Source organism: Alligator sinensis, unplaced genomic scaffold (assembly GCF_000455745.1).
Source record: "Alligator sinensis unplaced genomic scaffold, ASM45574v1 scaffold707_1, whole genome shotgun sequence".
Lineage (NCBI taxonomy): Eukaryota > Metazoa > Chordata > Crocodylia > Alligatoridae > Alligator > Alligator sinensis.
The window spans coordinates 921,991-936,783 of record NW_005842065.1 but is presented as its reverse complement, the minus strand read 5'-3'; the positions used below and the strand labels follow the sequence as shown (position 1 = coordinate 936,783).

The 14,793-nt window shown below is 47.5% G+C and overlaps 1 protein-coding gene across 2 annotated transcripts in view; it reads right to left on the bottom strand.

The window, feature by feature from the left end:
* Positions 1–14,793, bottom strand: part of LDLR (low density lipoprotein receptor) — a 19,665-nt gene continuing 4,872 nt past the window's right edge. For both annotated transcript variants that reach the window (XM_006023389.3, XM_025203880.1), the window contains exons 2-18: positions 10,446–10,568; positions 10,194–10,316; positions 9,360–9,737; positions 8,668–8,790; positions 8,252–8,374; positions 7,117–7,236; positions 6,483–6,608; positions 5,398–5,569; positions 4,847–5,074; positions 4,580–4,698; positions 3,801–3,940; positions 2,687–2,828; positions 2,387–2,539; positions 1,856–2,059; positions 1,582–1,656; positions 754–911; positions 1–261 (exon numbers count right to left, since the gene is read on the bottom strand). In XM_006023389.3, the coding sequence (XP_006023451.1) occupies positions 226–261; positions 754–911; positions 1,582–1,656; positions 1,856–2,059; positions 2,387–2,539; positions 2,687–2,828; positions 3,801–3,940; positions 4,580–4,698; positions 4,847–5,074; positions 5,398–5,569; positions 6,483–6,608; positions 7,117–7,236; positions 8,252–8,374; positions 8,668–8,790; positions 9,360–9,737; positions 10,194–10,316; positions 10,446–10,568 (2,543 nt within the window). In that variant the 3' untranslated portion in view covers positions 1–225. The remainder of the gene's footprint in view (positions 262–753; positions 912–1,581; positions 1,657–1,855; positions 2,060–2,386; positions 2,540–2,686; positions 2,829–3,800; positions 3,941–4,579; positions 4,699–4,846; positions 5,075–5,397; positions 5,570–6,482; positions 6,609–7,116; positions 7,237–8,251; positions 8,375–8,667; positions 8,791–9,359; positions 9,738–10,193; positions 10,317–10,445; positions 10,569–14,793) is intronic.

The window sequence follows — 14,793 nt, the reverse complement described above, 5'->3', positions numbered from 1 at the left end:
GACAGTCAAACCTCATGCACATTCAGTTCCCAGCTGACTGGAGGGCTGGTTTTCTGTCAAAGAAGCAGAGGGACCCCATCAAGTTGCTCAGGCAGCAGTGTGGCACTGTGCATGGGCTGGACAGCTGATAAAGAAGGGGTAAAACAGGGGGGAAATAATTTGGGTGTTTCTTCTCCCGTTAAAGTGAGCAGCAACGTCTGACTAGAGGCACATCCTGGAGACTGTTCATGCAGCATCATCTTCCAAGCTTACCATCTGTCTCTGTTGAGGAAATAAGTTTATGTTACCACTGGTATGTCACCATTTTGCAGAGTCCTAAGCAGCATGGGACAGAAGAGAACCAGACACAAGCCTCTGACTACAGAGGGATCCTTTCAGGATGAAGGGAAATCCTCCTCAGCTATTGGAAAAACAGGCACTATGAGACAGTTGGGGTAGATGCTGTAGAGCAGGGGGTAGATGTGCCCAGGAGCTAGGCTTGGAGCCCAAGGAAGGAGTTCCTAGTTATACCAGGACTCAGAAGAGATACAACTTCTCCAAGAGAAGAGCACAACCAAATGTCCCTGGGAGCCTGTTCTGGGCCTAGACACCCCACCCCCATGGCCCTTCATACAACCCAGGCATTCCCCCCTCCCTCATCATCTGCATCATTTTGCATTGCAGGAGGGAATGGCAAACCCTGTGTAGCAGCCGCCTAGGAAGAACCCAATCCTATGGCTCCATGAACCACAGGCAGACACTGAGCTGTCTCACCGAGGGGTATGTGTAGCCATCCTGGCTCCGACAGATGTGAATCTCATCCTCTGTCGTCTTCTGATAGACCGGGTTGTCAAAGTTAATGCTGTTGGTGTTCTTGAGACGCCAGTTCTTCCACACCAAGAAAGCAGCGAAGGCAACCAAGCTAATGAGCACTGGGGGAGGAGGGAAGGTACAATGTTAATTTGGGCAGCTCACACACAACTTCCCTTCCACTTCCCACAAGTTGCTGGCAGTCTGCACTGACTCCATAGGGAAGCCCCATTTAACAACAGCTAGTTTGATGTCCCCCGTGGACTCCAAAGCCATGTCCCAACCCAGGGATAAATGCAGAAGATTGAGAGTGTCATTGACATGACAGACAAGGCCAGGAGAGACCAAGCAACTTAGATTAGACCAGTGAGAGTCTCAACCAGGGTGTCACAAACACCCTGGGGTGAACCAAGATCCTTTCAAGAGTGCTGCGGGGTACCACATGGTGTTAGTACCATTAGGCGTGCAAACATGATTCACAAGATAAGGCCATAGATTTCAAATAGAAATATACAGCTGTGGTCTTTCTGAGTTCTTTGCAACAGAACTGATATATTATTTCTTCTGTAGAATAAAAAGAAAGCCAAGACTGGCATTTTTCAGGGATGCCTCAAGTCTACCCAGGGTGTGTTGAGTCCAAGGTTGAAAAATCACGGAATTAGACCATAAACTAGAGCCCTCACTCCCCAGCAAACAAACCCAAGGTTCCCTCCCACCACCTCAGCTTTTGGAGAATGGGGGAGCTCTGGACTGCCAGTGTTTCATGACTGGCAGGGGTGGGGGGAGACATACCCAGAGGCAGGACAACAGAGAGTGCAGTGGGGCCACTCTTCTCCTGGTTGGTCTCTGCAGCAATACCGTTTTGCACTGGGGAGAGAAGGGAAGAAGCATATTAGCAGCTGTCAGACACCTGATGTGGGCAGGGGTATGCAACTGCTAGAAGAACCCAAGCATCCTGGGCTCCCTTGCCATAGGCACTAGACCATGTTTTAATATCTTGCTATAGAGCCACCTTCTGGGTAATCCTGTTCCACTTTTCCTGTGATGAAGGAAGAAGCTCTCTCACCTTGCTGGGACAGGGTGACCATCTCTGGTGTGGTAAGGCCAGGGAAGTCCCCAGCATGCTTGTTCTGCTGCCCGGTGGTGGCTGGAGATTGTCTTGTGGTCAGTTTTGGTGTGTTGGTTGTGGTTAGCAGCCGGGTCAGAGGCGTGGCCCTTACAGCAGGTCTCCCAGTTGTGGTGCTGGGCAAGGCGCTAGCAGCAGCAGGACCTGGGAGAAATGGACAAGAGGTTCAGACCCTTCTGCCTTATGCTAACAGTATGGTCACCCCCATTTCACTGGCCAAAAGCGATAATAGCTTATCCAAGCTGACAGTCAGTGAGACTGCTGGTGAGAACAGAACCCAGGAGTCCTGGTTCCCAGACTCCCACACCTCTCCCAGGACTAAAGAGAAACCAGGATTCCCAGCTCTTACACTGCTATTCAACACCTTCCCTGTCCAATCCAACTGTGCACTGAACAAAATATTCCATCCAGCCACACACACAAGGGAGAATTCCTACACAGCTCTGGCCTTTAGTTTGTTGAGTCTAGTACCTTGGGTACAGCTCCTCATGTCAGCAGCCAGGGGCATGCCATCTGGGCAGGCACATGTATACTTGGGTGAGTGGGCAGTGATCTGTGGGGCAGGTAGGCACAGGTATTCACAGCCGCCATTGGAGAGGCCATTCTTCTCACACCAGTTCTCCCCTGGGAGGACAAAAGCAGAGACATGAGCACCAGCAGTGACTAAGTAGGCAAAGGGCTGGTGTGGGAGGAAGCAGGTCATCAAGAAGGAAGAGTGATGATATCCCTATAGGACATCTCATTCACAAAGGAGGAGAGTTCACATCATACCTGCTGGCTGCTTCAGGTTATGGTACAGGACAATATCGTCAGGGGAAAACAAGCCCTCAGCCACAACTGTGATATCAGCTCCAGTCAAGCGGTTGGCACTGAAGATGGCTTCGTTCATGATGTCCGACCAGAAAACCTTATCCTGAAGAAAGTTAAACTGGTCTGTTAGCCCATGCAGACAACATCCACCAGGGAGTGAGCAACTGTTCTCAAGGAGACAAGAGCAAAAGCCCAGCTGCTATATAGGTGCAGAGCACAGAGCAGCCCATTCCCCTTCTCTAGCAAAGCTTCTTCTCCCCCAACCCCATGAGGAGACATCAAACATATCTATCCTGTCAGCCTGGTCCCCACACCTCAATAAGGATATAGAAGAACTAGAGAAGGTCCAAAAGAAGGGAAACACGGATGAGTAGTATGGAGGGACTTCCATGAGGCCTGATCCATGAGGGACTAATAAGGCCTGATCAGTTTAGAAAAGAAATGCTTGAAGGGGAAAAAAAAAAGAAGCATTTACAAAATACTAAATGGTGAAGAGAAAGTTGATAGGGATTTATTATTTATCATCTCTCACCATACAAGAGCTAGAGGGACACAACATGAAACTAGTAGGTAGTAAGCTTAACCAAAAAGGAAGTTTTTTCATCCAGCATGTAATTAACGTGTAGAACTCGTTGCCATTAGATGTGGTGGAAGCTGAGAGTTTAGCCAGATTCACAAAAGGGATTGGACAAATTATTGGAGAAGAGGCATCAGTAGCTATTGAGCACAGGATTGAGGGGCATGGCCTCCGAATCAGAATGTCCTAGACCTTAAATGCTGGAGGCAAGTGAGCCAACAGTGGACAAAAACCCTAGTCAGACCCAGTTTACTCTCCCTTTCAGCATCCACTCTCTGCTGCCAAAGAAGACTGGGCAAGGTAGACCTAGGGTCTGACCTAGTAAATGGCAATTCTTATATAGATGCAGACCAAGGGGCTCTACTGCCTATGAGGGAGAGTCACTCAACATTGCTACAGTTGCTGTCAACAAACAGCCCAGGCACAAACCACTAAGTCAACTCCTGGGAGGATTTTAGCAGGTCAGTCCTCAGATAACCATTTACTAGCAGTGCTCACCTCAAAGACTGTGACAGCAAAAGGGTGAACTACGTTTTTCTTATCCTCAAGGATGATCTTCCTGTTCCCACCATTTACATCGATGCTGGAGATGGAGTGAAACTTGGAGTCCACCCAATAGAGGCGCTGATGTATGAGATCTGAAGCAGAGAGGGGGCAAAAGTGAAGGCTATAGAGGAGCTGAGAGCAGAGGTTTAGCAGCAAAGTCAACAGGCTGATTGGGGATCCTAGCATCCAAAAATATCTGGTGCTACAGAAGGCACCACAATTACTTGTATACAGGTCTGAAATGTTTCAAGTCCAGTGCCCAAGAGTTCCAAAAGATCCCACTGAAACAGGCCACTGTTTCTAATCTATAATCTCTTCCTGTGCTATTGTCTAGGAGAGAAATTGCCACCCAAGATAGAGAGCACTTGAGATAAGGAGTCTGATATAGAAAAGCTCCCAATTAACTCTCACTTGAGGAGGATTTAGCTTTCAGCTTCTTGTTTTGAAAGTCTTTAGCCAAGATCATCCTTTGTTATACACCTGCCTCAACTGCAAATCATCACTTGTTCTCTGAATCTCGGGGTTCGTAATCTATAGGCAGGCCAGGCAGGGAAACTACATGGATGTGGTTTGCTTTGGAAGGGTAAACAGACCATGGGCCAATTCTCTTGTCTCAGCAACAGTCCCAAGGGGTGTGCCAAATCTTCTCTCATCACTTCTGCATCTGAATTTTGGCTCTAACTATGCAGGGCAGCAGGGGGACAGACACACACTCACTCATCTGGACTTACCCAGGGTTATTCCATTAGGCCACTCAATGCCTTCTTTCACCAAAGGGAAGTTGTCCACACCATTCAGGCCACTCTTTGCGATTTTAGGAGACTTCCCCCAGTCAGTCCAGTACATGAAGCTACCAGGAGAAAAAGGGAGGGACATAAGGGTAAGTAAGCAAGCCAGCTAGCATGCACTTGCCCAAAGCCCTTCAGCCTCAACAGGTCCATCTCCCTTCCACCCTAAAAGCCCTTCTGCTGCCGTGATACAACTTTAGAGACACATACCCATGAACTGGGTCGACCACAATGGCACGTGGTTTTGCGCCCTGCTCCTTGATGAGGATTCTTCTCTTGGAGCCCAATGTATTGGCTACAGAGACAGTCCCCAGCTCAGAGTCTGTCCAGTAGATGTTCTTATGGATCCAGTCAACTGCAAGTCCATCTGGGGCTTGGATGCCTGTACTGATCACAGTGGTGTGGTTGGTGCTGTTGTCAGCTTTGTCCATCTGGGCACTGGGTGGGAAAGCAGTGATTGGTTATCATGCAGCTGTGAGCCAGCTGTAAGCACCCCGAAGGAGGAGCTCAACTTTCAGGACACAGAAGCAACATTACTGTAGGCAAAGAGATTCACTGAGCCAGGCACTTGGCTGGTCTCAGTGAGATTCCACACAATGGAGTTTTACCAGTGTGTACCTGAGAATCTGGCTCAGTTTCAGTGTTGATAATGGCACCTGACTGGCAGCCCTGAAGACTCATTCTATGTATGCTGCAGCAGATACCAATAGCCTAGTACCCATGCCAAGCTAGCTCAGGACCCCTGGTAAAGCCAAGTCTACCTGAAGATTTTCTTGTGGTACATATCAGACCAGTAGAGCATATTCCTGGTGATTTCCATGTCCAAGGCCACAATGTGTTTCAAGTTGGACAACAGATGTGTGTATTCACTGCGGTCCAAAGTCATCTTCCGCACTTCCCTGCGGTTAGTGAAGAAGAGATAGGCGATGGTACCTAGTGGGGAGGACAAGAGGGGCTATTAGTCAGGTATGTTTCTTTTTGGCATCCTGCCCCCCACTCTAATCCATGCAAGCCTCTGCCTGGAGCCAGAGCCCTCATACAGACAGGTCTTGATTTGTGGAATGAGAATTGCAATCCAAATTCAAGCTGACCCCAAGTTTAATGGCTTTGGATTTGAGACCAATTCATGCCCAGACCCAAGCCCTTCTACTGTATTATAAAGGTGTAATTCACCAACACAGTTCCTGCACTAGATCCTCAGTTGGATTAAGTCAGCATAATTCTGACTTCTGCAAAAGATCTGCCTCAATCTAGAAGCCAAGGTAGATCTCTGATCCAGTCACAGAAAGTAAAATACACCAAGCTCCATTTGTAATGAAGGGCTGCAAGCCTGAGCTGGAGTTCTGCAACAGGAAATGTCTGACACCAAGATCCAGTTATGACAACAAAACTAATCAAAGAATGGCTATAACCACCTTCCCCTGGCTCCCCTCCCTCCCACAGATAAGGTCTGTCAGGCACTGCCATGCAATTAAGATCTTCTAGGCTGGATTCTCATTAATGAATGACAATGGTTTGCCTTAAGCAAACATCCTGCCCTTTCATTCAATGTGAATCACCACCTCATCCTGTAGGGAGTTCATCTGGACAGTTGCCTTAAACAAGGCTATTGAACTTCAGACCTGGGGTTACCCACAAGCAGTTATGAATAGTTCTGTGACTAGTTTCAGTGGCATATACTGGGATAACTCAATGCTGGAATAGGCTGGGTTTATCACTAGGAAGAGGAGAATCTCAGATGTCCAAGGATACACAGCATTTAGCTGTAACATTGACTGCTTACTACCTACTGACTTTTGCCTCCAAAAAAAGGAGTGACCACAAGCCCTGGGAGTTTCCAACTTACCTACTGCTTTGCAGGTCTTAGTAGAAGGGTCCATCTGGTATCCTTCATCACATTCACACTTGTAGCTTCCTTCCAGGTTCACACAGAGCTGGCTGCAGGTGTCGGGGTCCAGACATTCGTCAATATCTACAGCCCAAGAGGAAGATATTAAAAACCCACTAGGCAACATGGAAGACACAGTATCCCAGCACAGCTTTTACATAGGAAAAGACTTCAACATGGCTAAGAGCAGCCACATATGGCTGGTGCCAAAGATCATGTTCATTAATAGGATATCTGATGTGACGGGTACTCAAACTGTACTCAACAAGGGGAGCTAGCAACTTGCAAGCTGCTTGCCATTCACATCAGCCAGTGGCCTACACTTCATGCTGGATGTGGTAGTAGTCAGGAAAGGTGACATGCAAGGGGCTATGAACATCAACAGAGAACACCAATCTTCACTGCTGGGCAGAAACTCTCTGAACTGCAAGCACAGCACTGAAATACTAATGCTGTTAATAGGGAAGTCAGGGAACTCCACCATGGTAAAAATGGAGAGCAATAAAAACGCTGACCACAGCACAAGATACCAAGGTGGAAGTGGGTTTTAAACCATGCAGCGATTCAAGGGAGGCTGAGGTAAGGCATCTACCTTCACACTTTTTCCCATCGACCAGCTGGAAACCATCGGGACACAAACACTCGTACCCAATCTTGAGGTCTTTGCATATATGGGAGCAGTCACCTTTGCTGTCCAGGCATTCGTTCATATCTGGAGGGGAGACCATGGAGAGCATAAGCCAAATGCTTTGCCACGATGATAACATGACCAGCATCAGCACACTCAACTTGCTTTCTGTCACTAATGTCCCAATGCTCCCTACACACTTCTATACAGCCACATCCACCTGTTTCTGCAACACTAGTCTTCAGCCACTTTGTGAAATAATTGCTGCTCCTTCTCAGAACAACGAGGCAGATGTTCTCACCTAGGGTGGATACCTGTACTGTGACAGAGAGGTTGACTTGTGGCCAATGAGAGCTAGCCAAGGACAGTTTCCAAGCCCTAGCACTAAGACACTGAACAAAGCCAGCTGGGTTTCTCTGTGAAGTCCAGACAGAGGAAGAGACCTGCATGAAGATTTCCTATGCTTCTGGGCTTTGTTGGTTGCCTCTGCCCCCTCTTTTTTCTGTGTGTCAGGGTGTTTTTAAGCCTCCCTCAGGGAGGTGTTGGTGTTGGCTGCAGCCCAGGCTGGGGATGGTGACTGGGCTGTGCCAATGCTTCAGCTAGGACCAAAGCCGGAGGTTCCTCACTGGAAGGTCTGGACACTCCACTCAGTCAGACTGACTACCATATTTGGGGTCAGGAAGGAATTTTATCCCCTGGTCAGATTGGCATGGGGGGAGGGGGAAAGAGGTTCTGCCTCTCTCTGTAGCAGGGACACAGCCTCTACCAGGGGTCTCTCTCGAGCATATATTAACAGCCTTTTATATAAAGCAGGACATTGGCTACCATGGTTCCCTTGCTTCACCTGTGGCAGGTTCAGGAGTGATGTCTGGTACTGCACCAGGGGCGACAATAGTCTTACAAAAAGAGTTTAGATTATGCGTTGTATTGGATGGTTTGAATAGGTATGGTTCTACCTCGGGCAGGGGGTTGGATTAGGTGACCTCTGGAGGTCCCATCCAGCTCTGCTTCTGTGATCCACCTAACGGTTTCAGATGCATGAAGCTCTCTGTGCCCCCCCACCCCTTTTTGTACAAGGCAAAACAGAACAAGCTCTTACCACACTCCTTGATGGGCTCATCAGACCAATCCCTGCAGTCCCTCTGCCTGTCACATACTTTGTCCATAGAGATGCATTCCCCAGAGTGGCACTTGAACATGTTCACACCTTTGCAGGATGTCACTGCAAGAGAATGACCAAGCATCACACTGGGCTTCTCAGCACCCTGGCCTATTACTTCTCACTATTCAGCCTCCCCTGGAAGAGTGCACCATGCCTCCAGGGCTTGAGAGAGAGGTCATAGCCCAAAACTGAAACCATTTATCCCAAAACAATGTGCTCCCCACACCCTCTCCTTCAGCCACTGGACATTTAGCTGCTTGGATGAGCTCACTACAAGCCAACCCTGGCTTTGTAAAGCTCCAGGATATGGCAGGTTCTAGTCTATGCCCATGGTGCCTGCATTAAGTCCTCACCATTGTCACAGCCGACCTCGTCACTCAAGTCCTTGCAGTCATACTCCTTATCACACTGGCGACTCCCATGGATACAAGTCCCGTCGTTGCACTGAAATTCATCTGGGCGACATGTGGGCTTAGCTAGGGAGATGGAGAGGAGGGCAGAGATGCTCAGTGACAGCAACCAGGCCGGCTTAATTCCCCTGGTTCCATAAGGACGAGGAAATATTTCTCACTATGCAGGCAAAGCCAGTGTAGATTCCTTCCCAGCTTATTCCCTAAGATTTTTTGGTGGCTAGGGTTGAAACAAAATACCATGTTGCTCGTTTGCCTATGGGACTAAAAAGTAGAAGCCTATGCAACCCCCAAGGGCAGTCTCATCTGGTTTTAACAGGGGGGTTGAATTTGGTATCAGATCCACTAACTCTCATTCCACCCCTCTAGCCAAATACAGCAGAGGCAGTGGTAAGGCCAGCTGCCCCCACCATGCTCCAGATGGAGCATGGGCTTAGAACAATTTCACGACAGAGCCTTCTGGGATAGATAGGTTTTCAATCCAGCTCCAGTTTTTCCAGGCCTCTGAGCATTGCTTAAGCTATCTGCTCACTTCATCCAAGCCACTGGCCAGCCATCGAGTAGTACAGACACCAGCCAACCCCAGTCTTCCTCTAGTGTTACAGGGAAGGGAGAGAGGGAGGGGTTGAACATACCACAGTTGGCCTCATCCGACTTGTCCCTGCAGTCAAAGCTGCCGTCACATTGCCACCGCATGTGGATGCACTCCCCGCTCCCACAGCGAAATGCCAATGGGAAGCACGTGTCAACTGCCTTTGTCGTTGCCCGCTGTCCACAGTACTGGGGCCACTCGTCAGAGCCATCAGGGCAATCAGGGTCATCATCACAAGCCCACAGCTTGGGGATGCACAGGGAGCTGTTGCAGCGGAACATCTCAGGATTGCAGGTTGGGGTGGGGCAATCAGCCTCATCACTCCCATCCTCGCAGTCATGCTCTTCATCACAGACAAAATCCAAGGAGACGCACTTCCCATTCCGGCACTGGAACTGGTTGACAGCGCAGGTCTTGGGGGCTGGAGGGAAGCCAAGGCAGAGGTGGATCAGCTACTCAGGCTTGGTCTAGAGAAAGGCACTTTGCCCCTTCTGCTTCACAGGGCTCAGAAGGACTCGACAGGCACAGCTGTGCATCTCCTGGAAGACCTGAGGCAAGACTAGCAGCCCTATTTCCCAGGTGGGAAGGCACAAAGAACTCCAAGTGGGACCCAGGAGTCCTGACTGTCCACACCCCACTTCCAGGGGCATTACACCCAACTCACTCCCAGATTCTAATTCCAATTTCCTCCAAGATGAAACCACTACTCCACCTCTAGTAGGGAATGTGGACGAGAGCCAGGGTCTCTGCTCAGACCAAGCTCCCCATCATTTCAAGCTCTGCATTCAGGTCATGCCAGTTAATCCTAGCTTCAGCCCTTGGCCCCCGACACCTGCTGGAGCCAGAAACCCAAAGCAAAAACAGTACAGCAACTTACGGCAGTCCAGCTCGTCAGCACCATTCTGACAGTCCTCCTGGGAGTCACACTTCCAAGACATAGGGATGCATCGATTGATGCGACCTCCACAACTGAACTCCCCTGGCTTGCATGATACAGATTCTGGAGGAGACAATGAAGAGGGAAAAAAAAAACAACCCTCCTTTAATAGGTCCTGCTGGCAGGGGCCCAAGAGGCTGATTTACAACAGCTTCTTTGGGCCTAAGGGGAACATCAGGGGACACTACTTACGGCAGGTTTCAAGAGACTCGTCTGAATGATCGTGGCACTCGGAACGCCCATCGCACACCCACTTGTAAGCAATGCACTTTCCGTCCCCACACTGGAACTCGTTCTTGCCGCATTTGTCCATTTCTACAAGATCGGGGACAAGAAGCAAAAAGATCAGTGTTGGCTATGTACGTGGGAAGAAGTGGGCTCCCTTGGAAAAGCAAATCCAAGGCTGAGGTTTAGTTGAATCAAGCCACATGCCACAAGACAGATAGCAGGGAACAAAGCTGCATGGGCAGAGGTGGACTAGACCCACTAAGCCAACATCATCTTAGTGAAATTCTAAATTAAACCACAGAATGTTTGCTCTTCTACAGCAGCAGGAAAATTTGGGATAATTCTTTTCCAAGCTTCTGTAAAATCAGGACTTCTCTTGCTCTAAGAAAATGGATTTCATTTGGACTGATTGGTACAGTTCACCAGAAAGTACATGGATGTGGCCCAAACCCAGTTTGTTGGCAAGGAGAATAAGCATAGGTATCTTCAAATTATTATAGCGAGGTGGTTATCCTCACATCACCTGAACTACCATGGGTATAAGGATCTGGATAAGCACAAGATTGTGCCTCTGCTTGCCATTCAGAGGAAAGAGACATGCATTCACCAAATACATTCTAAAAAAACAATTTTCAAGCAGAAGTTGACAAGACAACCTTCCTTTCTGGTACTTGCTGAAAGACATTCTGGAGTTTCCCCTTCAATAATTTTCAGTAAAAGGTTATGGGGAGAGCTAAAATGTTGAAGCCTCAGCTAAAAGCAGGGAGAAGTTTGTTTCTCCAAGTACAGTACAAGTGGGGTATCTCTCCATGGAACACTGACAGCACTCCCATAAGAGTATTCAGTCGTTTTGATTTAAGTTATTAAGGCAATGCATCTCCAAGGCTCTAAGCACCCAGCACAGCATTACTGAGCCAATTGAGTCTTGCATCATCTAAGCAGCGAATTCAGAGGCACCCAAGCAGCCAGCCACCACAAAGAGCTGTCCTTAGTGTTCCAAACTGACTGTGAGCTTCTTAGCTCAGGGACTTATACAAAATTCTCCTGGTTAGAGTGCAGCTCAGCATACCCAGTTTGAGGGTGGTTTTACACCCCACACCAAGCTTGACTGCTGTGACTACACCAGCCCCTAGCTGGTCAGTTTAAAGCTAACCGAAGTATATCTATGTAGTCAACAATCATAGCCTCTGGAGTGCTTCATCTATATGAACACTCCAGAAACCACTCTTCCCAGTCTTCCCCAACTTATTACAAGGAGGGGACCCAACTTAAGCAGCTTAGCAATCACAGCAGGAGCAGCAGGCTTCTTTTCCTATGCCAACCTGACAGGGGAAGCAGGAGGAAGGAAAAAGCCCAGCTTAATGGAAGGTATGCTGACCACAGTAATCCAATTATCACAGCACCATGCCAGTCACTTAGGAAACCTGACTGGAAGACTAGCACTGATGTTTTGCATTGGGGAAGTTGAATGGCTGGGTTTGCCAGAGGCAAGTGGATTCTTACAAGATACCTACCCCCTCCCTCATTACAGTGAGACAGCCAAGGTGTTTGCGGCGAACATTCAATACTGGCCAAGTGCATCTAAAAGACAGGTGGGGGTGGCTGGGGGAATGGGTGAGGGGGTCTTGCTTTGTAACTTGCCCTAGCAAACAAGTAGTTGCCCAAGAGAGACAACAAATATTACAAGTCAGATCCAAAACTACTAAGTGGGAATCTTTTTAGCAACATCACCAAGTGAGCTTTGGACCATCTCCTAAGAGCCTATAATGATTTAGTAGCCTCTATTTCCTCTGTTTAGTAAGTGGGCATCCCTGCTATAATGGAGTCTCCATTCTGAATCCCAGCAACCAGACAGGATACTTGGATGTGCTCACTGATGCCATAAGAAGTCTGGGGAAGGAAGCAGGAACTTCAGAATGACAGAAAGAGGATCCAATGGGTTTAAGTGTTCACAGCAAGAGGGAAGCAAAAGAATGTAGTCTGCTCTAAAAAAAACCCGGGGGATTTTTGCTCCATTGTTGCAGTTTTTTTTGCTATCACTGTCATACAGCACAAGTCGCATTTCACACAGGTCCAGAAAAATTCTGGCTTAACTTGTGACCATCTGCATATCACAGCTGGAGTGGGTTTCAGGAAGGGGGTAATGGTTTGTCATTTTCAAGTGGGAACAATGAGGTGGGAGAAGACGGGAATTACAAGGAGCAAGTACAGCTGAGCAGAGAGGACAGTGAGCACAGACAGGCTAGGAAGGTTAATCACGGCAAGAGATCAGAGGCAGAAGCTCAGGAGCCCACCAAGATCAAAAGGAAGGTCTTTTTACTGGTGTCAGATCTGGCTATGGAAGGGCTCTGCTAGGAAATGAGTATGATCACTGTAAGCAGAGCATTGTAGTTCTGCCAACCTCTGCTATTTTATCATGAGCTCCGTTCTGCTGGAGGGCCTTTGTCAAGGCTCAGCTCTCGAGTCACCTGATTTAAATACATTTCAGCTTTAAACTTTAAAAAAAAATTTTTTTTTAACCCTCTGGCTCCCAAGGGAAAAATCCTTCCACAAAGTTCCAGACTTCTTCATCAAAATGATAGGGGAAAAAAGAAAAAGAAAAACCATGATTTTTAAAACCAAGCTATTATCTTTGGCAGACAAGGTTCTTTGGGTGAATATAATATATTTTATTAGACCAACTTATATAGTTGGGAAAAAAAATTATAGCAAGCTTTGGGTTTAAAAAACCCTTGGTCAGGCTCAGAAAGTCTCTGCAGTTGGTGTGTGCTGTTATCTTTGAGCACTTAAGGATGAGGCAATAGTTTCAAATTACAGGGATTTCCCTGTTACAAGAAGAGGGTTACACTTCACTGTGACATTCAGAGCAGAGGAAGAATAGCTCAGTCAGGGACTACTTTTACTAGTCATATCCCCACCTGGTACGGAATAGCCGAGGGAGCGGCTCATGACACATCAGGTGAACTTCCAGACACCCTTCAGAGCCTAAAGGATATCCCAGCCCTCCCACAGAGCACCACATGAGAGGCCAAGCTCTGTTTCCCTGTCAGCTGCTTTTCCTTTTGCAAGGCAGGAGTAACCGCTATGTTCCAGCTGACTCAAGGCCATGCCTTATGCACACCACACTTGAGATCAGGAGGCGTGCACCTCACACATTTGTCACTGTCATAGACATGGTGTGAGGAGGAGTCAGAATCACACCACCAGGCTTGAAGCCCAGCCCAGCTATTAATCTTCAGAAACTAGCTCCTGATGGGTGGGCCTGGATATTGTTACCGCCTTACAAAAAAGGCAGCAATAAGAGTATTGTTTGCTGGCCCAAGCTCTGTGCAAACAAGAGGCCCCATCAGAAGATTTAGCTATAGCAATGGGATCCTCAGAACAACAAGGATATCCTCCTTTGCCCCACCTTAGTTTTATTGTCCAATGCTAAATCTCACTGTTTGTGCAATTATGGCAGAATCCCCTTTTCTCTTTAAGTTCAAATTTGGCAATACTCAGCTTTCTTGGAGCACTTGTAGTTAGGCTTCCCATTAAAGGCTAGAGAAAAAGGATTGCAGATCTGTGGATCCTTTCTGCAGTGGAAGTCTTGGCCTTAATGATATGGCTGTGTATACTTGGTGCCCCACTGAAACATATGAGCAGTGCATGTTTTTCTACCTAGGTGGAAAACATGCACCTACATCAGGATTTGAGGACTACCTACATCAGTGAGGATTGTAAGCAGAATGTAATGTGGGGTGGAAGGCAATATTCTCAAGAACTACTTTGTGAAGACCACTTTAGTCATCCCACTAGACCGCTTTCACTTGATTGAAATGTTGGGTCTACAGAGAATTATGTTGGTTTTAACAACTGAATGGACACTGGTAGCAATTATGCCTATTTCAAAAGCTGACAACAGATAGGAAGGTTACATTTGTTTTAAACACACACTACCTTCCTTTCAAAAGGTCAGATTACTTTTTTTTTTTTATATTTGTTTTTACCATCAGTCAAAGAAAACATGTACTGCCAGCTAGTTGGCTCTTCCTTTTATCATCTACTTACTCATTATATAAAACAGGAGCTGGACAGTCAAATTGCCAACCATTTAAATGTTTTTTTGCTTCAGCTACTTAAAATTTGGAGGTTTCATTTGCTGCAATAGTAGATATACAGACAGATTTTTTTTTTTTATATCCAGTTAGAATCTCATATAAAGCACCAGTGCGCTAGCAGATTTCTATCCCACACCCAACACACTTTGTGTTCTGCTACAGAATCCTTTTCCAGTGACTGTACCATCCATTTATAGATGCTTGCAGCCACT